Source organism: Eublepharis macularius, chromosome 4, assembly GCF_028583425.1.
Source record: "Eublepharis macularius isolate TG4126 chromosome 4, MPM_Emac_v1.0, whole genome shotgun sequence".
Lineage (NCBI taxonomy): Eukaryota > Metazoa > Chordata > Lepidosauria > Squamata > Eublepharidae > Eublepharis > Eublepharis macularius.
Genome location: NC_072793.1, coordinates 133,921,972 through 133,944,849, shown reverse-complemented (window position 1 = coordinate 133,944,849; position 22,878 = coordinate 133,921,972). Strand labels below are relative to the sequence as shown.

At 39.3% G+C, this 22,878-nt stretch overlaps 1 protein-coding gene across 1 annotated transcript in view; it reads left to right on the top strand.

Annotated features, from left to right (window-relative positions):
* Positions 1 to 22,671, top strand: part of LOC129328520 (contactin-4) — a 418,707-nt gene extending 396,036 nt beyond the window's left edge. Inside the window, exons 17-22 of the mRNA XM_054977634.1 lie at positions 1,548 to 1,782; positions 4,783 to 4,898; positions 6,743 to 6,929; positions 7,562 to 7,674; positions 18,900 to 19,068; positions 20,237 to 22,671. Coding sequence (XP_054833609.1) covers positions 1,548 to 1,782; positions 4,783 to 4,898; positions 6,743 to 6,929; positions 7,562 to 7,674; positions 18,900 to 19,068; positions 20,237 to 20,337 — 921 coding nt within the window. The 3' untranslated portion in view covers positions 20,338 to 22,671. The remainder of the gene's footprint in view (positions 1 to 1,547; positions 1,783 to 4,782; positions 4,899 to 6,742; positions 6,930 to 7,561; positions 7,675 to 18,899; positions 19,069 to 20,236) is intronic.
* Positions 22,672 to 22,878: the final 207 nt, after the last annotated feature.

Genomic DNA, 22,878 nt, shown 5'->3' with positions numbered 1-22,878 from the left:
AACAACTTTAAATCCAACAAGTCCCTGGGAGAAGAATCAGTGGACTGGGACTGGAATGGCAGTGGGTGTGGAATGACAGGGGGTGTCCTTCCAGTCCCATAGCCCTAACCCTATTCCCAGGAACAGTCGTTCCACTCTTTGACCTGTCATCCCACTCCCTGAGCACAGGTTCTATTCCTAAGGGCTGTCATTCCACTCTGGGGCTGTCATTCCAGTCCAAGAAAACTTCTGCTACTCCCAGGGGCTGTCATTCCATTGTGGTGCCTGTAATTCCACTCCAAGAATGCTTCTCTATTACCAGGGGCTGTCATTCCATTGTGCAACCTGTCATCCCAGAGCACAAATTCTGCTCTGAGGGGCTGTCATTGCACTCTGGGAGTTGTCATTCCAGTCCCAGAACACTTCTACTCCTCCCAGGGTCTTGTCATTCCAGTCTGGTGCCTGTCATTCCAGTCCCAGAACACTTCTACTCCCAGGGGCTGTCATTGCACTGCACTCTGGGGGCTGTCCTTCCAGTCCCAGAGCATTGAACCTATTCCAAGGACTGTCATTCCACTCTGAAACCTGTCCTTCTGGTCCTGGAGAACAAACTCTACAGCTAGGGACCGTCATTGCACTCTGAGAGTATTCCATCTGGTCCCAGAGACCTTTATGGAAAATCCATTCCACATTTTCTTTGCAACTTTTTTTGTGTTGTGATGCATTTCAATGGAGCCCAGGCAAGTAAATTGGCATCCCTGGCTCCCATTATTTCCAATGGTCCTTCAAGCCTTTCCTAGTATTTCCAATGGGCAATCCCCCTGTCATTCCTTTTAATACATGGCGGGGTGGGGGGAAGCAAGAAAGAAAGGAGGGAACAAGGGGGACAAAAGGTCAGATGGGAGTTTGCTGCTCCCCAGCCAGCTAGAGTGTCTCTTGCTCCCAGAAGCTTCACCCAAGGCTTAAATTGAGAGAGAGAGAGAGAAGGGGGGGAAGGCAGAGAGAGAAATGCCCCTGCTAATGGGGCTGAACTCAAAGCTCCTCAGGCGCTGTCTGAGCAGGAAGACAGGGCTGCCCTTCTGCACTCTAGAAGAAATGCCTTGTGTCAAGAGAGGAGAATTACTGCACGGGAGCGGGCACACTGCAGGGAACTTGATCACTGTGGGGCTGGCACGGCACCTCCTTCAGAGTTCAGCACCTGAGGTGGAGGCCAGCTCCGCCTCAATTGAAGAGCCGGCCCTGCTTGCAAACAGCACTTAGATGCCTAATTTCTAGATGTCCATTATGTTTAGAGCTGCACTTGGTTTGTTATCTGACTTGCACAATTTTAGAATTAGGTGTTTTCAGAGGAGAAAACAAACTATAAAAAGCATGTGAATGTTCTGAAACAAATTAGTGCTGAAACATACAACAGCTTTTCAAGTTGAATGCTTATTTCCTTTGCCAGCCATTATGCTTCCAAACTGCACTGTGTGGATCCATTATTTTGGGGGGACATATGTTTTACTAAGCCTCTTTGAAAATTCATCTTCTACATAAGGCTGTTTCTGTAATTTTTCTCTCCGTAGACAGTTCCTGAAGAATTACAAAATGGAGGTGGGTTTGGTTATGTAGTGGCCTTCCGTCCAGTTGGTACAATAAGTTGGATGCAGACTGTAGTGGCTTCTCCCGATGCCTCCAAATATGTCTTTAGGAATGAAAGTTTGCCACCATTCTCCCAATACGAAGTCAAAGTGGGAGTGTACAACAACAAAGGCGAAGGTTCTTTCAGTCCTGTCACAATTGTCTATTCAGCAGATGAAGGTAATGTAGTCTGTACTCATTCTAGATTCTATTATCGGTCAGGCCCCCTTGGAATTTATATTAAATTGCATGTTTCTACTTTTAGAATTCAGTCTATTGACGGTACTTATTTGAGCATTGGCATGGCACTATCTTTGACATTAATTAATTAATTGCCATTAAACAGAAGTGTGAGGCTTCTTGATTAAGAAATATATAATTATTAGTTGCTTAAACACAATTTTTTCAAGCTAATATGTCAGGATATATGAAATTTTTTTTTCTTTTGACATTTGATGACAGTGTGGTGAAACATATATTTCTTTAGTAGCATATATGTATATTAAGCTTAAATTTCTTCTTAGATATTAGAATTGTAATAATAGCTTTATGTTTCTATAACATAGATCAGTGTTTCCCAGCCTGTAAGTTGGGACCCAAAAGTGGGTTGCAAAACCTCCATTAATGGTGGCTCCTGCTCTGTGCAGCCTTCTCTTTCTCTCCTTCCCTTCCAGCTTCTCACATTCTCACCTCTCCCTCCTCCTTTGCAATAATAATGGAGAGGGGAGATATCTGGCAACTAGTAACTTTACAATAGTAACTTTAAGAAAGTGGAAAATGCTGGAGAGTGGGCAAGAGGTGTTCAGAGCATGGAAAAGCGAGAGGAAGATAGAACATGGTATGTGCAAGCATAGCTTCTGTCTTGGCGTGGCTCTTTCAGCAGCTCCACCTCTTGCCAGTATGCTGAGGTGCCTCACAGCCCTCTGCCTACTTTGGGAGATGTACTTCACTGAGCCACTTGTCACCTCCCTCTTTGCCAACATCTGCCATCTTTCTGCATCTCCTCAACCCACCCACCCCCAGCGCCTCCTCAATCTTTTGGGTCAGCCCTGGATGAGTCACAAAAAGATTGAGAACCACTGATAAATAAGTCTATATGTGTACTTTTATGTCCAATACTAAACCAAGTTACATCCCTCTAAACGAGCAATCCTAAAGAGGTGTACTCAGAAGTAAGTCCCATTTTAGTAAATGAGGCTTAATCCCAAGAAACTGTTCTTAGAACAGCCGAAATTGACTGAATTAATGGGCTTAGAAAGATGCTGTTACATACTGTTAGTATGAAATATATCCTGACTGCAAACTAGTTCCTCTTTTCTCAGTGTATCAGTATATAGTGTAATTAAATAAATTTGGCAATGGCATCATTTTATCAGTTATCTCATAGAATTGATGCTCCATACAAAGTGGAGGGACATGGTCCAGTTGCACAGCACTATCTCTGCAGTTTAAATCCGCAAAGACTCAATTCATCTCTAATGAAAGAGCAAGAAATCGCCTCTTCTTAAGACATTATAAGCTGCAACCTAGTCATGTTTGGGTACAATCAACATGTTAAGGGAGAATGAGCCAACCATTGGAATCTCCATCTCATTGTACCCACTTTTGGAACAACAGAACAGGTCTTCTGTAGTATATACATGTGAACATGCTGTACTGTCATAACATACTTAATGATCTAACCAGTTATGCCTTAGAAAGGAGCTCAGTTAGCACATGTTGAATAATGATATGCTAAATTTCTATTTCTGAAATCCCCTTCCTATTGCTACCCCATTAACAATTATATAAAATTTCTAGTTTTGCAAAGAGACATTCCACTATAATTTCCATCCAATAACAGATAATGGAACTAGCAGGGAGTGGGCAGGCACTGCCGCTAGAAATAGTTGCCTTCTTCTGTCTTCCTATAACATCAGCACACTGGGAAGGTTTGTGTGGATGGAGTGACTCACAACTCTAGCTTTACAACTCTAGTATTCCTAGGCAGGCGAGAGAGGACAACTTGGGGCTACTATGCAATCAAGTAAAATCAAACCACACTTTAGTGTTATGCAGGATCCAAGCCACAGATTTGCTTAACCTCACATAGGTTGCAGCCCCCAGTATCCACAGGAAAGCCAGAGTGGAGGTGAAGAGAAGAACAGTCAGTACTGAGAGGCAAATCCTCACCTCCCAGGGTAATGGGAGACACCACAAGTCTCTCTTAATGAACCGCCAGCTAAGAGACTAAGGAACCATATCCTACAGAGTATTAATCCAGAAGTCAACCCTGCAAAGTAGGATGCCTGCAGTTTGAGTTTTACAAAAACAATTACTTGGTAGCTGTAGCCAAATAGGCCACAGTGCTGGCTGTATATTAAAGGCCCAAACTCAAATAATACCACAGAACTATAATTAATAAAGTTTATCAAAATGTGCAAAAGATAACAAATTTAGAAAGCATGCAATACAGAAAACAATAACTATCCTAAAATTACTGGTTGTTGGTCCTCCATCACAGCTGTTACCATGTCAGACTGGAAGCACAAAAGTTCAGGTAGAATTCCATAGTCCTATCCTGGTAGTCAAGTCCAGAGCACAGAATAACATGTAACTGCAGGTGTAACTGCTGGTATTACAGCAGCATGCATCAGCATGCAGCACCCAACTGGAACATTAACTAGAATGAAATCCCTTGCTTTATACTAGACTGTCCACAGCATGGTCTGATCCTGCTTGACCAATCAAATGGTGTTACTAAGGCATGTGGCCATGTTCTTCTGCAGCTGGAGCATATTCACAATCAGAGCAACTTACCCTCACCCGGGGTTTCTTGCACTAATGATACAGATTGTGAGTGCAAAACTCCTTCCTGGTCTCTGGTCTTGAATCTCTCTGATCCCATGATCTCATCCACACCTGCATCTCTATTCCATCTCATTTTTTATCTTCTCTGGGAACTGCAAAGTCATAGTGACTGTAATTTTCCAGATATGGGCCTTCTGTAGTTTAAGTACACTTGAAAGCTTGAAACAAAGATTTGAAAAAGCCAAGAAATAGATTAAAAGAGGCCAGTTTCTTGACAACACAAATTCCTAGATCCTAAGCTGAGTACCAGACTGCAAAAGATAGTTATCTTGATGAAAAATTGTTTTCATAAAAGTGAACCTACAGCTAACCATTAGTGCTTCTTTTTAGAACCCAGCAAAGCTCCAACCAACATTGTAGCCAAAAGCCTTTCATCTTCAGAAGTAGAAGTATTTTGGTCCTTGCTGCTTGAAACCCAGAGCAAAGGAAGGATACAAGGCTATGAGGTAGGACCAGCAGCATAAAACAAGCAGTCCTCTTCAACCACCTAAGCGCTCCATAGAGAATATTAGGGCATTTATATAAGATATATAAGTTATATAAGATGGACAAAGAATCGTTTTTCAAATCTTGTACTGAAAAGCTTCTTTCTTGTTATGCAGAAAAACGTATGCTAATACAGTTGGCATCAGTGAGCTTTAATAATGTGTGATTATAATTCTCAGTGTGTTATTCTGCAAGGGGAGACTGATATGCAGGCATGGATTCTTCCTCAAATCACATTTCAGAAATATACAACATGCACCTATAGGGCAAACCTAAAGACCAATTACTGTATGGAATGGTTTAAATGTTAGCCTGCTCCCTTGCACACAATAAACCAGGTATTATAAAACTGGAAGTGGGAATGGAAATGTTACTCCTGTAAAAGGGACCCTCCAGTGGATCTGTAGTCTGCATAATAGTCTGCATTCTGTGCAACTGAGTGCAACAAAAGCTGTAAGCCCACACATCATAAAAATCAATCTGGCATCATATTCTGAGTGCTTTGGCTGAGACTACTTGAAATAGATAACAATGGCAAGATTTCTGGAGATGTGCTGAAATAAAAATCCCCAAAATACTGTCTCTTCCAGATCACCCTGTCTTTTTTCCCCTAGTAAGGGTTATACAATTTTTTCCACATTTCACATAAAATAGGCACTGGGGATCCCAGTATCCCAGAAAAAAATTCTCCTTGCTTTAGCCAAGTCACCTTTGGACCAAAGTGTTGTATTGTGTCATGTCAAAATAAGCTTTGGGTCAAAGGTTTTCATAAGCAAATGTGGCAGGACTAGGAATGAGTGAATTCCCTTCTTTCAGCGTTGTTGTCCTTCAATGTTTCCATTATGCCTTGAGTTCCACACTAATTGTCTTCCAACAAGTTCCAAAAGCTGATAATAGATTTTTGTTGCTAGATCAAGATGGGTAGCCCTATTAGTCTGTCTGTAGCAGTGGAAATCATCAAGAGTCCAGTAGCACCTATAAGACTAACAAAATTAGTGATAGGGTATGAGCTTTTGTGAGCTACAGCTCACTTCTTCAAATACAGCTGTATCTCACGAAAGCTCATACCCTACCACTAATTTTGTTAATCTTATAGGTGCTACTAGACTCTTGCTCTTTTCCACTGCAGTAGATTTTTTTTTGTGTTTCTATAGCTTGCATTTTTTTCTTCCTCAAAGAAGCTCTGAGCAGTGGACATGGTTTTCTCCTCCCTCATTTTGTCCTCACAACAACCCTATGCGGTAGGGTAGGCTGAGAGAGAGTCACTGGCCCAAGAAACTGAATCTCTCCATAGTCAAAGTCCAGCATTCTAATCACAACAATACATTTGTGTGTGGCGGCTTCCCCCACTAAAGAAGAGGAAAGTACCAGTTGTATATAGCATAAAAGCATAACAACAACAACAACAAAGCCCTTCAAAGCTAAAGGGTTCCTATTTTTAACTTTGTTCTTTGTTTTTATGTCACAAGGGTGCAGTTGCACTTCTGCTGAAATAAGCAAAAAATAAGCATATTTCAGCAGTGTATTTAAAAATATATATATAGTTAATAAGTCAGTTCTTAAAGTTAATGTTCACTCATATAGTTTTAAGTTAGTAGGATCAGGGTAGCTAAGTGGATGAGATCAGGATAATTGCTCTAAGACTATGATTATGATTCCACCAGCCACATGCTTACTTACACAAGCATAAATACTGTGCTCACCCTTGGGATTTTTTTAGCTGTTCTGAAATGTAAAGAATGTGGTATAAAACAATTAATTTATACTGAGTTCAAATAAGAAACTGTACTTTTTATTTGTGCAGATTAGATATTGGAAACATGATGATAAAGAAGAGCAGGCTGGAAGATTGAGAACCACGACCAACCAGACTTCTGCAAAAATCAGTCACTTGAAGGGGAATGCTTTGTATCACTTGGCTGTCAAGGCTTATAATACAGCAGGGATGGGACCTTCCAGTGCTATAGTCAATGTAACTACCAAAAAGCCACGTGAGTGTCAGTTAAGAAAACAAAGATGGATTTTAGGTTCTTATGTGTCATGTTGCTTTAACAGCGCCTCTGGGAGAAGGCAGGCACCAAGCTGCGGGGGTGGGGGGATCAGTAGTTTGGTCCCAAGGCTTACTGTACCAAAGGGTTATTATTTAGATATTTATTCACTTTTACTCCCCCCCCCCCTCCAGGGCTCTCAAAGTATCCTTGTTTAATTCTGGGTGTCTCAGAGTTATGGACTACTGAGTTATGGGATACCCACGAATAGCCTTGGCAGGTATAAATACAGGATCAACATGTGAGTTTAATGTTCAGGCTTCTTCATCTCATTAATCAAGAGAGAGAGAATGGACAATTCAGTGGGCCAAAAAAAATAAATGTTTGTCTTGGCCTGTATCTACTAGTGACCAGTATGGTGAATTGTATCCATTTACCTTATTCATGTAGAGGACTCTGTCATGTCAAATCATCTGCTAAACTTGAATACGCATGTTTATACAACTGCTCATTAACTCAACAAACATAAAAGTTCATAGTTCCCAAGATACTATCTAGTTAGAGGCAATGTTAGTACTTGAATAAGGAAAATGATGGTACATCATAATATTCGGCTTACTCTCTTTTGAATGTAGCACCCAGTCAGCCCCCTGGAAACATCATCTGGAATTCATCAGACTCCAAGATTATATTAAACTGGGATCAAGTAAAAGCACAGAATAATGAATCTGAAGTCAAAGGATATAAAGTAGGTAACTTGTTCAAGCGCAGCAAAAAAATACTTGTCATTGTTGTATGACACTGAACAGTATCACTGTCCTGAATTAAGTAATCACCAGATTAATCAGCAGGTATTTAAATGTGTATTATGGGAATCAGAAATTCAAGAACGAAATCAATATAGGTTGCAGTCCTAAGTACTGGTACTTAATCAAGAATTCTGTTGAAGTTGGTGGCATTACTTCTGCCTACATATGTAAAGGGTTGGGTTGATCTAATAAACCTGGAATGTAGCCCCACATGACTGCAATGGTATTAGAGTTAGGGATTTGCACTTTGGGTTCAGGATTCAGGTTTTTGACCTGAATTAGTCAAACCGAAAGATTTGGCATTTCCAAATCAGCCTCAGCATTGCTGAAGCAATCTGGAAATGCCTAAGCAAAGCTTAGCTAAATGCTTTGTAATGCTTCTGTAAGCAGTTTAAATACCTGAATCTAAAGTGGCAAGCCACTTCAGGATTCAGGTTTTCCTGAAGTTTTTTCCTGCTTCAGTAAACTCGAAGCAGGAAACTTGAATCTTTTTTTGGTGCACACCCATAATTAGAGTATCATTCAAATCTAAACACAAATTGATAACTAGAGAAAAAATTCCCAAATTAGGCAAAATACAGTACTTGTAATTTAAAAGCTGGCATCTTGGAAAGTTTGTTACTTATGGGTAGCGTGGTCCATGCTGTTTCATGGACAGTATGGCACTTAATTTTACCACTGTGCCGCTGTCTCTGTACCCTTTCCCTACCCACATGATGAAGGCAGTCTTGTTGCAATAATATAGATTAAAGCACATTATACCAATCAATACTAAGCCAATACATAGCAATGGCTTGTATTCTGAGTGAACTTTTAAACTCTGCATGAACTGTGTTTTTTCAGTGTTACGTAACCAAAACAGGTGTGCTTTCATCTATGACAGCTAATTAAAAATAGTGGACTCGTATCTAGATTAATGTTCCCTTATCAAAGAATGGACCAATAGTGATCTAGTATCTTAACTTTCTGCCATCTTTCATAGATGTATAGCTTTGTTTTGCAAGTTGGCTATAACGTCATTTTTTGGCTAATTAGAAGGTTATACAATAGAAATTATGAATATTCAATAAGCATCAAACCAATCATAGTTTGTTTATGCTATTATGTGAAAAGATCTTAGATATTTGCATATGATAACCTATAAAACAAGCAAATCTAGATAATGGGTTAGAGTTCTGATTGGAAGATATTTCATGAGAATTCTAGGTGAGAATTTATCCTTGTACTGTATGCTATGAGAATCTTAATGCATTTCATAGAAACTTTGTTTTAAACTTAAAGAGTTTATTAAGAAATGTTAGCAAACCTAATTCTTATTGCTTTTCTGTGTTCTGCTTTTGTAGGATTTATATTAATAATCATATATATTTTTAATTACTTGCTTCATTTTAAAAGTAGGCTGTACCTTCAATAAAAGAAAATAAAATTTCAGGTGTCTATGTACTTTGATGAGAAGTGGCAAAGCAATAAAGAACCTTTTTATAAATAAATGTACTGATAAGCAAATTGTTCAAAGAGCAGTTTTGCTTGACAGGTCTTGAACTAATTGCTGAAAGCTGTCAAAAAGATAAATCTTTCCTTTGGAACCGTGGAAGCTTAGTTAAGACAGGGGCAAGAGAGCCTGTTACAATCTCACACAGGACAGCTGCACTTCCATTTTTAGTTGCTGTTGCAACATAACACTAGTGAAACATTACTACTCATAACAGTGGAAAAGAACAAGAGTCCAGTAGCACATATAAGACTATTAGTAGTAGGGTAAGACTAACAAAATTAGTGGTAGGGAATGAGCTTTCATGAGCCACAGCTCTCTTCTTCAGATACTCGTGAGTCCATCTGTCCTTATATCTTGGAGAGTGGAGTCATTACAGAAGCCGAATGATAATAGCTGGTGAATGACATAGGCAGGCGTGTTTGAATAGGCTGGGGTATAGGGGTGGTGGGTGTGGAGAAATTAGCATTGGAAATGATACAGGAAGCCTTTGTCTTGATTCAGTCCAAGTGGATGCATAGTCTTGAGCTTCGTTATCAGTTGCAATTCATCAGTCTCTCATTCTAATCTCCCTTTCAAATTCCTCTGCAGGAGAACTGCTACTTTTAGGTCAGCAACTGAATGTCCTAGAAGGTTAAAATGTTCTCCCACTGGTTTTTGAATGTTTTGGTTCCTTTTTTTTTTTTTTTGAAAAATTTTTTATTGGGTTAGAATCCATTATTTTTACATTACATTCAATTTTCCCCAATTTTCCATTTCTAACCCCCTCCCTTTCCCCCCCTTTTTGTTGACTTCCAACAGCTTTCCAACCCTTTGTCCCTTTTCCCTTACTTCTATTAGATTCCTCTATCTAAAACAAATATATATTCTCCTTTATTCTAAGCAGTACATCCTTAACTATTTTTAATATTCTATACCCAAACTGTAAGTCCTTATTTCCATCTTGGATAAACAATTTATCCCAATTTCTATAATTCAAATATTTCTATAAATCATAAACCATGTAAATCATACATTCATTTAAGTCAAACAATTTAACTTATGCTCCATATATTACTCATTCTGTCTTCTTATAATAATTCAATATAACTCTCATCATATAGTCAATCAATTTGACTCATCTTTATCTTCAGACATTCAGTTTGGTGCATTATACAGATCTTACCAAAGAAAGAAAATATTATTGGTTACTCAATCCTTATATTTAATCCTTATGGTTAGTTATTTTCTATCAATGTTCTATTTATTAGCCTTCATATATCTATATATATATCCATCTATTAGTCTAACTGCTTATAAATTCACTTTTATCTCTTCTCCCCCCCGGTAAAGTCACCCTCCTCTACACTTTATTATACTTCAGTAGTTCTCAAACTGCCACAGTTTTCCTCCCACCTCCCATTTCTTCTCCAAATATTGTTTCAGCTTCTCCCAGTCTGTGTTAAACTGCCCTGAGTCCAGATTTCTCAATTTTCTTGTCATCTTGTCCATTTCAGCCATATACAGCAATTTGTAAATCCAGTCTTCAATGGTTGGCACTTCTTGTACTTTCCATTTTTGCGCATACAAAAGTCTAGCCGCTGCCGTCATATAAAATATCAATGTCCTATGATGGGCTGGAATTCCCTCCATTCCCAAGTTTAGTAGCAGGAGTTCTGGGTTCTTATTAATTTGAAATTGTAAAATTTCACTCATTTCCCTTATTATTTCCCCCCAGTACTGCCTAGCTACCTCACACGACCACCACATATGATAGAGGGAGCCCTCATGCTTCCTACATTTCCAGCATTTATTAGAAGTATTCAAATTCCCTAGCGCGATCTTCTTTGGTGTCATGTACCAACGATAGATCATTTTGTAAATGTTCTCTTTAATGCTAGTACATGTCGTTGTCTTCATTGTAGTCTTCCACAAGTATTCCCATGCCTCCATTGTTATTTCTTTGTTAAAATTTATAGCCCATTTCACCATTTGTGTTTTAACTGTCTCATCCTCAGTATACCATTTCAACAGTACTTGGTATACCTTAGATATTCTTTTCTTCTCTTCTTTAAGAAGGGTCTGCTCTAGTTCCGAATTCTCTATTCGTATACCTCCCTTTACAGAGTCCGAATTATATAAGTCTCTGATCTGTCTATACTGGAACCAATCGTAATAAGGTGATAATTCCTCTTGCGTCTTTATTCTAAGTTTAGATACTTCAATTCTAGTTATTTCTTTGTAAGTTAAACATTGTTGTTCATTATCAACAGCTCTCGGGTCTATCACCTCATATGGAACTACCCACAAAGGAGTTCCTTCTTGTAGATATAGACTTCTCCGTATGAAATGATGCAGGAACATCGAGTTGACCTTTACTTTATCGTGCCATAGGTATGCGTGCCATCCAAATATTTTTTTGTATCCCTCTAGGGCTAGTAATTTCTTGTTCTTTAATGTCATCCACTCTTTCAGCCACACTAGGCAGATTGCATCATGATAGAGTCTCAGATTGGGCAGTTGCATTCCGCCTCTTTCCTTTGCGTCTTGTAAAACTTTCATTTTCACTCGAGGCTTCTTGCCTGCCCATACAAAATCTGATAATTTCCTCTGCCATTTTTCAAATTGTTTAGAGTCTCTGATGATTGGTATTGTCTGTAGCAAAAACATTACTCTTGGTAACACATTCATCTTAACTGCTGCAATCCTACCCAACCATGACAGATTCAGCCTATTCCATTTAATCAAGTCTCTCTCTATCTGAATCCATAGTTTTTCATAATTGTTTTTAAATAAGTCTATATTCTTTGCAGTCAGTTCAATTCCCAAATATTTCACCTTGCTTGTTACTTCACAGTCCGTTATTTCCATTAACAATTGTTGTTTCTGCTTAGTCATGTTTTTACATAATATCTTTGATTTCTTTTTGTTAATATAGAAATCTGCCAAGTCTCCAAACTCCCTGATCTTATCAATCACTCTTGGCATGTTCTCCAATGGGTCCTCTACAATTAACATTATATCATCCGCAAATGCTCTGACCTTGTATGAATAGTCCTTAATTTTTATTCCTCGAATTTCCTCGTCTTGTCATATTTGTATCATCAGGATCTCCAATACTAAAATGAACAACAGTGGAGACAACGGGCAACCTTGTCTTGTTCCTTTACTAATGATCAATTTCTTAGTCAGTTCATCATTCACCACAATTGCTGCAGTCTGGTCTCTGTAAATTTCCTTAATTGCTCTGATGAATCTTTCTCCCAGTTGTAGCTTTTCCATAGTGGCAAACATAAAGTCCCAGTTTAAATTGTCAAACGCCTTTTCAGCATCAACAAAGAAGAAACCAACCTCCTTGTCACAACGCTTGTCATAATATTCAATAGCATTAATCACTGTCCTTAAATTGTCTCTGATTTGTCTGTCTGGCAAAAAGCCTGCTTGTTCCTCCTCTATGACTTCCGAGAGCCACCCCTTCAGTCTCTCCGCCAATATCTTCGCAAAGATTTTATAGTCATTATTAAGTAACGATATAGGTCTGTAATTTTTCACATTAGTCAGGTCTTGGCCCTCTTTTGGGATCAATGATATGTTCGCCTCCGACCAAGTGTCTGGAATCCTTTGATCCCTTAAAACTCCATTAATCACCTCCTTTAGGAATGGTGCCAGCTCATTGGCCATTGTCTTATAAAATTTAGCCGTAAGTCCATCTGGCCCTGGCGCCTTTCCTAGATTTGCAGATTGTATTGCCTTACTTATTTCCTCATCCGTTACTTCACTGTTCAATTTATTTCTCCAAACTTCCGAAATTTCTGGAAGTTTCATTTTCTCCAAATATGACGCTATTGATTCTTTGTTTACTTCTTTCTTATTATACAGCTTAGCGTAGAATTTATAAAAGGCTCTACTAATGGTAGTCTGTTCCAAATACGTTTTGTTATCTTCACAAATTTTGTTTATTGTTTTCTTTTCCCTTCTCTTCTTCAATTGCCATGCCAGGTACTTCCCAGGTTTATTTGCACCCTCAAACGCTTTCTGATTCAGCCTTTTAAGGTTCCACTCCAGTTCTTTATTACTCATTGCTGTTAACTGTTCTTGAAGTATTTTAATTTCCTGATATAATTTCTTTTTCCCTGGTCTCTTTTTTAGCTGTATTTCTTTGGCTTTTATTTTCTCCTCAATCTCTAGTCTCTTCTCCTCTTTCTTCTTTCTTGCTCTACCATTTAAGTCCATTAGTATGCCTCTTATAACCGCCTTATAAGCATCCCAAACTTTATCAGTTGGTACTTCTTTATTCACGTTGTATTGTATAAAAAACTTTGTCTCTCTTCTCAGTATTTCCATGTTCTCTCTTTCCTGTAACAAGTCCTCATTTATTCTCCATGCTTTCCTTTTTCTCCTTTTCCCTAATTTCCACATAATTGGGTTGTGATCTGAGCCTACCATCGGCATTATTTCTACCTCCTTAGTCCATAACGCCAAGTCTTTTGAGGCCCAGATCATATCAATTCTTGATAATGTAGAGTGCCTTGCAGAATAGAAAGTAAACTGTCTACTTTTAGGATATTCTCTTCTCCATACATCTTCAAGAGTCTCTTGTTGAATCAGCTCAAAAAAGAGCTTTGGTAGTAATCCTCTTTTCTTTTGTGCCATTGTGGTCTTTTTATCCAGTTCCAAGTCTGTCACTCCATTGAAGTCTCCAGCAAGAATTATCTGATCATATGAAAGGTCGTCTAAATGCTTCCTCAAGTCCTCAAAGAAGCTTTCTTTTGCACCATTAGGTGCATAAATTCCGACTACCAACACTCTCTTTAAGTTCCAAGTACATTCCACTGCTACAAATCTGGCTTCCACATCTTTCATTATGAATTTTGGTTGTAGCTCCTCATTTACATACAACACCACTCCTCTTTTTTTCTTACTTGAGGCCGCTACAAAGTCCTTGCCCAATTTTCCCAATTTTAAATATTTTACATCCTGTTTTCGAATATGAGTCTCTTGCAAACAAACAATATCACATTTTTGTTTTAATAACCAGTGGAAGATATTTTTCCTCTTATTCGGTGAATTTAGTCCATTTACATTCCAAGATAGTACTTTACATTCCATACTCATAATCTTGTTGGTAAGTCTTTTTCATTGTCCCTTATAAATCGCTCCATTTCCCGCTCAGATCTGATACGCTTTTTGGCACATCCAAATTCAAAGGACAAACCCTCTGGAAGCTCCCATCTGTACCTGATTTTCATGTCCTTCAACATCTGGATTAGCGCTTTATATTTTTTCCGATCTAGTAACACTGATCTGGGTAATTCCTTCATTATGATGATTGTCTTGCCATCGATCTCCAATGGATCTTGAAACTGTTTAGTCACAATCTTCTCTTTCATGTTTCGTGTTGTAAATTGTACGATCACGTCTCTTGGTATTTTCCTCTGGGTTGCAATTCTCGAGTTCACACGATATGCCACATCTAGTATAGCCACAACTTCCTCCTCCTCCTTCCCCAGGTATTCAGCTAACACCTCAGTCATCTGTTCTTGCGCTGTCTTTCCTTCCATTTCCGGCAGACCGCGAAATCTCAGCTGCTTCTCCATGTGTCTACTTTCCGCAACCGCCATCCTTCCCCTCATCAGTCTCATCTCTGTTTGTTGCGTATCTGCTAAGTTCTCCATCGCTCCTTCTACTGTTTTAACTCTCTGCTGCGTCCCTTGTAATTCGTTTTGTATTGTTTCCATACCTTTCTTCACCTCTGACAGCTCCGATTTTACTTCTGACAGCTCCGATTTTACTGTCTGTTTAACCTCTTTAATCAACTCCAATTTCATGTCTTTAAATTCCTTGATCACCTCTAAAAGTTTTTTGTCCAGGTTTTCTATTGCCGATTGCCACTCTTTTTTCGACATCGTGGGGCTTGCTTTAGCTCGCTCCCACGAGTCCGCTCTCTTCCTTAACTCCGTGGCGTTGAATTTAGTACCTTTTTTTTATTTCAAATGTCCCGGTCTTCTTGCATAAATTAATTTTTAAAGGGTCCAAAATGTCGGGCGTCTTTTCTCTATGGTCTCTCTATGATTTTGTAATCCAAAATGGCCTACTTCCTTTTCCGCTGAGGCCGCGACCCTTCCCCTCTCAAAGATGGCGATTCCCTTCTTCCTGCCCTCCAGCAAGGGCCGCTTCTCTCCAGCCACTCTATTGTTATTACGCACTTCCTGTCTTCCTTCTTCCCACAGCAGATCTCGCGATGGTGTCTTTTTCTCACAGCTCCAAAACCACAGGTATTCAAAACAATAGTCCAATTTCTTTAATAACTTCTTTAAACTTAGTCTCTTTTCAAATACAACTCCTGCCGAGTCTTCCCCTCCTTTTCACTAGTCTGTTGCAGTTTAAAAATCTACTTTTTTTCCTCTCTCTTTTTATCAATCTGTCCCGTATCGGAAGATAGTGATCTTTACCTTCCCTTCACTTTTCTCGGGTTGTAATCGCTGTTTCGATTTTAAGTTCTCCTCTCCACTTCTTCTCCCAATCGAAGCTTGGGTATGTAGGTCTTATGCCAGCCGAATTGGCCCCAAAACTGCCGCAGAGATTGTAGCCGACCCGTCGCAGGGTGGGACCTCAAGGATCGGGAGGGGACCCGTTGCGCAGAGCCCCCCCTCGTCCGAGATCTAACTCACCCTAGGGTCTTGAGCGTTCTTTGCCTGCTCTCCGCCTGAGAGCAGTCGGCCGTGGGCTATTTTCACCCCACCGGCCGCTTAAAACGGCAGTCCGGTCAGCTCCGCAAATGGAGCTGCGTTAGACCTCCATGGATCCCAAACCGGAAGTCGAATGTTTTGGTTCCTGATGTCAGACTTACGTCCATTAATTCTTTGTCGAAGGAAGTGGCCAGTTCCTTTGGAACAGTGGAAGCTTGGTTAAGACGTGGGCAAGAGAGCCTGTTACAATCTTGGACAGGACAGCTGTGCCTCCATTGTTAGTACATTTAGTACATTGCCTCCAATGTAGAGAGTGGAGAGCCATTGCTGACACATGATGGCGTAAGTCACATTGGAGGATGAGCAGGAGTATGAACCTGAGATGGTATGGCTGATGTTGTTGGGTCCACTGATGGTATTGCTTGGAGAGCAAAGTTAGCATCTTGGTTTGTTGCAGAGTCCATGTTAGTGTTAAGCAGTTTACCATTGTGGGTGAGTAGTTGTTTCAGGTTAGCAGGCTATATGTAAGCAAGAAAAGGTTGCCCCCCCCCCCAGTGCCTGTGTGGGGAAAGTGTCACAATCCACCATAGGTTGTAGGTCATTAATAATGTGTTGGACTGACTTGAGTTGTGGGCTGTAGGTGACCACCAGCGGTGGTCTGTTGTTATTTTCTTTGGGCTTGTCTTATAGCAAGCTGTCCCTGGGTGTCATTCAGACCTTCCCAATCATCTTTCTCACTATGACAGGCAAATACTGTAATTGCAAAAATGTCTGTTGCAGATCCTTCAAGCGACTCTCTCTGTCTGAGGAGTTGGAGTAGATGCGCCTGTAGTATAGGGCTTGGCTATACACAATGGATTGCTTGATGTGGCTGGGGTGGTGACTCGAGGCATGTAGATATGTTTGCCAATCTGTTGGTTTCTGTATAATGTGGTACTTATGTGTCCCTTGTGTCTCTGTACTGTGGTGTCCAGGACGTTTATTTCTTGTGCAGAGTGATTCATAGTTAGATTGATGGTGGGGTGGAAGTTGTGGAAGGCTTGGTGAAATCTCCCAAGGGTTTCTTTGCCATGGGTCGAAACAATAAAGATGTCATCAATAAATCTCAAGTAAAGGAGATGTGCCAATGGGTAGGCATTCAGAAGACACTGTTCTAGGTCCCCCATGAAAATGTTGGCATACTGAGGAGCCATGAGAGTGCCTGTGGCTGTGCCACTGATCTGGAGGTATATGTTCTCACCATACCTGAACTAGTTATGGGTGAGAACAAACATGCAGAGTTCAGTAGCAAGATCTGCTGTGGTCTTGTCTTTGATGATGTTTCTAATGGCTTGCAGTCCATCCTGATGGAGGATGTTGGGGTACAAGAACTCAACATCCATGGTGACTAGAATGCTGTTTTCTGGAAGATGGTTGATGGACTGCAGTTTCTGCAGTGGTATCATGGACATAGCTGGAGGTATTAATGACGTATGGTCTCAGAATGGAGTCCATAAATCCTGATACACCATCCATGATGGTGCCTATGCTCAAGACAATGGGACATCCAGGGACCTGACATCAGGTTTGTGTCTCTTTGGCAGGAGGTAGAAGGTGCCTGGTCGAGGTTCCTGGCGTGTATCCATATAAATTTGTTCCTGTATGTATGTTGGGACTTTCTTCATGATTTTGTTGAGTTCCCACTGGTATTGATGTGTGGGGTCTAACAATAGCAGCTTGTAGAAACTGTTGTCGGAGAGTTGTTGTTCAGCTTCTCTTATGTAGTCTGTCTTGTCCATTATGACAATGGCTCTTCCCTTGTCAGCTTGCTTTATTATGTCAGTATTGTTTCTCAGGCTGCTTATGGCATTCTTCTCTGTGAGGCTGAGATTGGGTCTTGAGTGGTCCTCACAGAAGTGTACTTTGTGTAAGCATCTGTCCCTACTGCAGCTTTTGCCACACTGCAGGACTGGGTTATCAAGTAAGGTTCAAAACCCAGATGGTGATGGTGATGATGATATCAACAATAACAATAACAACAACATTTGATTTATATACCGCCCTTCAGGATGACTTAACACCCACTCAGAGCAGTTTACAAAGTATGTTACTATTATCCCCACAACAAAACACCCTGTGAGGTGGGTGGGACTGAGAGAACTAGAAGCTGTGACTAACCCAAGGTCACCCAGCTGGCTTCAAGTTGAGGAGTGAGGATAAACCCAGTTCTCCAGATTAGAGTCCCACGCTCTTAACCACTACACCAAACTGGCTCTCAACTGGATCAGAAATGAAATTGAAAGGATGGGAATTATGCCATCTTCAAAACCTAAATTATAGCTTCATGGGATTCTCAGTCAGATCACACCTGCACTCTTTACCAAATCAAAAGCAACCCACTCTAGTTTTCTATTTAAAGAAAAGGCCTTCACCTTTTTTATCTTTTAAAGGGTAAATAATAGCATAGGGCTGGCTTGCATTAATGAAAATGTATGATAGAAAGGTTAAACCTTCTTTGCCCTTCTAACATGTCCTGAATCTGAATCAGGGTCCTGTGCAGCTGTAATTTAGCTTTCACAGATGAAATGAGGTTTTTGATCTTCATCTTATCTTACTTAATCCTTGAAAGAAAAGCTTTAAAAAAGGAAAGTAAATATGTGCATTTTTCCCTAATCTGATCTACTGCTTAGGTACAGCAAGCCAAGAGCAACATGTCTTCCAGAATATCAGGAAACAGATTTTCTTTGGAAAATGTAAGGATTGCTCAACAAGTATTATAGCATTAAAAACAGATGCCTTAGTCTTAATCTTTTTTTTTTTTTAATTTTAGCTCTCCCTCCCTCTCTTGGTATTGTGATAGTTAGTGTCAGGATTTATATTTTAAAGAAAGTAAATTTCCTGATCTTTAGGAAGACAAATCATTGAAGCAATTTAACTCTGAGAAACCTAGTTGTTCTTACATAAATTAGTATTTCAGTGATTTTTTTTTCTTTGCCTCTTTCTCCACTCTTGCAACGTGTTCCAGGTTTTATACAGATGGAACAGACAAAGCAGTACATCTGTCATAGAAACAAACAAAACATCTGTGGAGCTTTCACTGCCTTTTGATGAAGATTACATCGTACAAATAAAGCCATTTAGTGATGGAGGAGATGGAAATAGCAGTGAGCAAATCCGAATTCCAAAGATAACAAGTAAGACCAATATTTCTACATGGCCATTTGTTGATAACTACATTTGGATATCCTAACCAGTTCCAGTGCATTTCCAATTTAACTCCAATTGGACCATTTGTCATTGTGCTTACCTGAGTCCCTCGTTTCTCCCATTTACCTTTGTGCAAAGAGAATTCCTGGTTTGATCAAACTCCAGTTCACTGTGAAGTGCAGATGCAGGTGCTTTAGTCAACAGGAGTTTCATTACTCCACACAGGTTGAAAATTTAGACCTGGATTAAACCAAGTTTTAGAATCCCACCTTGCATGGAGTAAACAATCTCTAGTCCACTGAAGCACCTACTAGTCAAAGGGTTATTACAAATTCATCTACCAGTTTTACAATCTTATACTTCAGATTTAGTGAGGTGAAGTGAAAAAGCAACCCACAGTAATGAAGGGACATTGGGTAAAATCTTTCCTTTGCTCTTCCACAAGTGAAGGAAACTCAGCAAATCAAGCTCTAAACTAATAAGAACAGAAGAAGAAGAGCATGCCATTGAATCGCAACCAACTCACGGTGATCCCATCCATGGGGCAATCCAGGCAAGAGACAAGCAGATGTTGTTTGCTATTGCCTGCCATTGCACAGGAAACCCCAGCCTTCTTCAGTGGTCTCCTTTCCAAGTCCTGACCATGGGCAACCCTGTTTAGCTCCCAAACTCTGACAAGCTAGAGCTGAACTGAGCTATTCGGGCTGCTCAATACAAGGACAAGGGGAGTTATTTTGTCCAATTCCCCCTCTGAAGTGCACCTTCTTTTGTCATATGCCATTTGGTCTACAAGGTCATCTCCATAATTGGTTTGTAGGCTGCAACCCAATATTCTTGTAATCGCAAGAGGTCTGCAGGTATAAAAGAAAGAACAATGGAATCGCTCCATCAAAGCGTATTTGTACAAGTGGTGCTTCCCTCCTCCACTTAAGTAAATAGTGGTTTGTGCAGTAGCTCTGTGTTTGTATTGCGTGTAGAGAAATTAAGAGGGGGGGGAATCTATTTTTTCATAACAAAATCATTTTAGTAGAAATTACTGTATTATAACAAGTTTTTCAGTGAAGGAGCCTTGTTAATTTTAGGTATGAATGTTGTTTATTCGTGAATATGAAGCTACACTGTACTGAACTTCTTGTTTCTCCCCCCTTCTCACAGATGCATATGCAAGAGGGTCGGGCGCGTCTACTTCAAATGCTTGTACATTGTCAGCCATCAGCACAATAATGATTTCCCTCACAGCCAGATCAAGTTTATGACAAAAATTATCTAAAGGACTTCCTGTTTATAATATAAGCAACATTTAGCTAGTTGTTTTGAAGACACCCAGTACTAAGTAATATTGTTGTTCAAGTACATCTTACTACTGGAAAGAAAATGTTTTATGCTTCTCTAGGAATGGCATTATACAGTACTTCCTCAAAGCAAATATAGCTTTGTCTGAAGTTTCCTTGGAAACTCTGCAATGCACTGAAAACATCTGTAATATGATGTTACCAAAGCAGTTTACATATGTCCTTATATGCATATTTTTTATTATATATTTAGTGTTTTATAGACTTTTTTAAAGTTAACATATGATGTAGATATTAATTTCTTTTCCCTCTGCTATAAAATGCTATTGATGACATTATCGTCACAAAGATATATTCTTTTGGAATGTTCTATGGCTGTAAAGTCAGAGCACTCAGTAAATTGGTTTAAATTGATTGTATAGTTTTACAAGAGTATGCTCTAGCTAAGCTGTTTTGGTCTTGGTCTGTCCTTCAGGGCACCCAGAGCTCATCCAGTATGCATGAAATGGATCATTGGCATTCTACAGAAAACCCACCCCCCTCAGAGCTCAGCCTGGTATATGCTGCAATATTGCTGATTTGGTGATAGTCTTCTGCACCTCGTATACTATTATCTAGTGGCTCCTCCTATCCAGGTAACTTCCTAATGGAAGAAAAAGGAGTGAGCTGCTGAATAATTGTATATTTGGCATGAGAATGCCTCACTTTGAGAGTAGTCAAGTTGCAGGCAAGCCCCAGTGTATCTAGCACAGTGACAATGAAACCAGTTGAGAGAGGGGGTGGGGCAAGGAGGAAGGCTAAGTAAGGATACCTCTATGAAAATCTCCATGTCACCATTTAAAGCAGTTTAGATGGCCTTGGTTAAATCCAGCACTTTTATCATACAATATTCCATACTGGACCAAACATTTGAAACAAATCCAAAATATCTTGCAATGCATTTGCTTTTTAGTTTGTATAAATGAACTGCATAATATCATCTAGCCAGTGTTTAATGATGCGCAGCAATTTTTTTTAATGTTCTGATTTAGCTTTTTCTAAAATTTAACAAACTTTTTAAATTAATGATAATTTCATATAGTTGTCATCACTAATGTAATGCAGACCAGAAGTTGATATAGTAAAGAACAAGATTTTGAATGTGGTAAAATCTGAAATTCCACCAATTGAATTACTGATGTTATTCTGGATTTGCACCATTTTAATCAAGATTTTGCAAGTCTTTGAAATGGAAACTGAAATATGCTATTTTCCACGTCTGAATATGTATTTCTTTTAACAGGTACATGTTAACTGTAATTCTCTATAGACTGGTTTCATAAATTAATTATAAAATGATCTATGTTTATATGATCTTGTTTGAGTATAGGACATAAAACTAAATCTAATAAATAATGTTCTAGTGAATACCTCTCTAAAAAGGCTTTTTCCATTAAAAATCATATGTATGTCTGGGTGTCTCTATGCACTTCTAAATAATTCTTCTGTTTTAAGATTTCAAGTCCTCCAAGCTTACCGCTTGCATGGGGAAAACAGAGCCTGCCACCTTAAGAGTGCTCTGAAGATCAAAGCTGGCATTTTCTTGACAGCGCTAGTCTTCATACATATCTAGCGTGTTTATAAAATCACATTCAAATGTGTACTTGACGGCAACCCACCGTATAGTTTTCTCATGCCACTTTCATTCACTCCAGCAAGAATTCTGCTGGATCAGAGTTTGTGGAATGCCCAGATCAGAGACTCCAGTGTGCATGCAGGAGCTTTCATGCACACACAAAGTTCTACACAAGCTCTTGGACAACTCTGTGCATGCACCAGAGAAGACTTAGTTTGGAATCAAAATTTACAAGAAAAAAATATATTACTATGATGAAGTTTGTTATAACGGGAAACTTTTGTAAGTGTAGTTCTAGTGGGAGAAATAATCCTTAAAATGGAAGTGGATTTTTTATTAATTTTTTCAAAGTCTTAAAAAATGCACTGCAGAGGTTTATGATTTGTTTGTCTGGATAGCTTAAATTTGCCTGTAACTTATTCTTTTTTTGCTCCAAAATGATACAAGCTAACTTTTAAACTTTTCAAAATATATTTATTCAGTAACTCATAATCAGGATTCCACTTGTGTAAGTTGGGGGTGTTAACCAGAGAAATATGTCAGTATTTCAAGCTGTGTTCCTTTCTTAGTTTGATATGGTTACTTCTATGTAAAAACAAAAATGAAACAAAAAAAATCCACAAAAGAAATAAAATGAAAGAAAAAAAGCCTATGTAGTTTTTCTCCCCAGTGTAAATGATATTTATTAGTGATCTAGCAGATGTAATCTTTTTTAAAAGTTATTGGTAATAAATATTCTGTTATTTGTAAAGATTCTTGTCTTTAGGGGCATTTTTCATGAATTCTTTTGGTCCTTTGTGACTCCCTATTGTGCTCTTAATATGCCATCAGGAGCACAACAGGGACCTAGGGGCCAGCTTGCTACAACCCCCCGTCCCAACTTGCACACA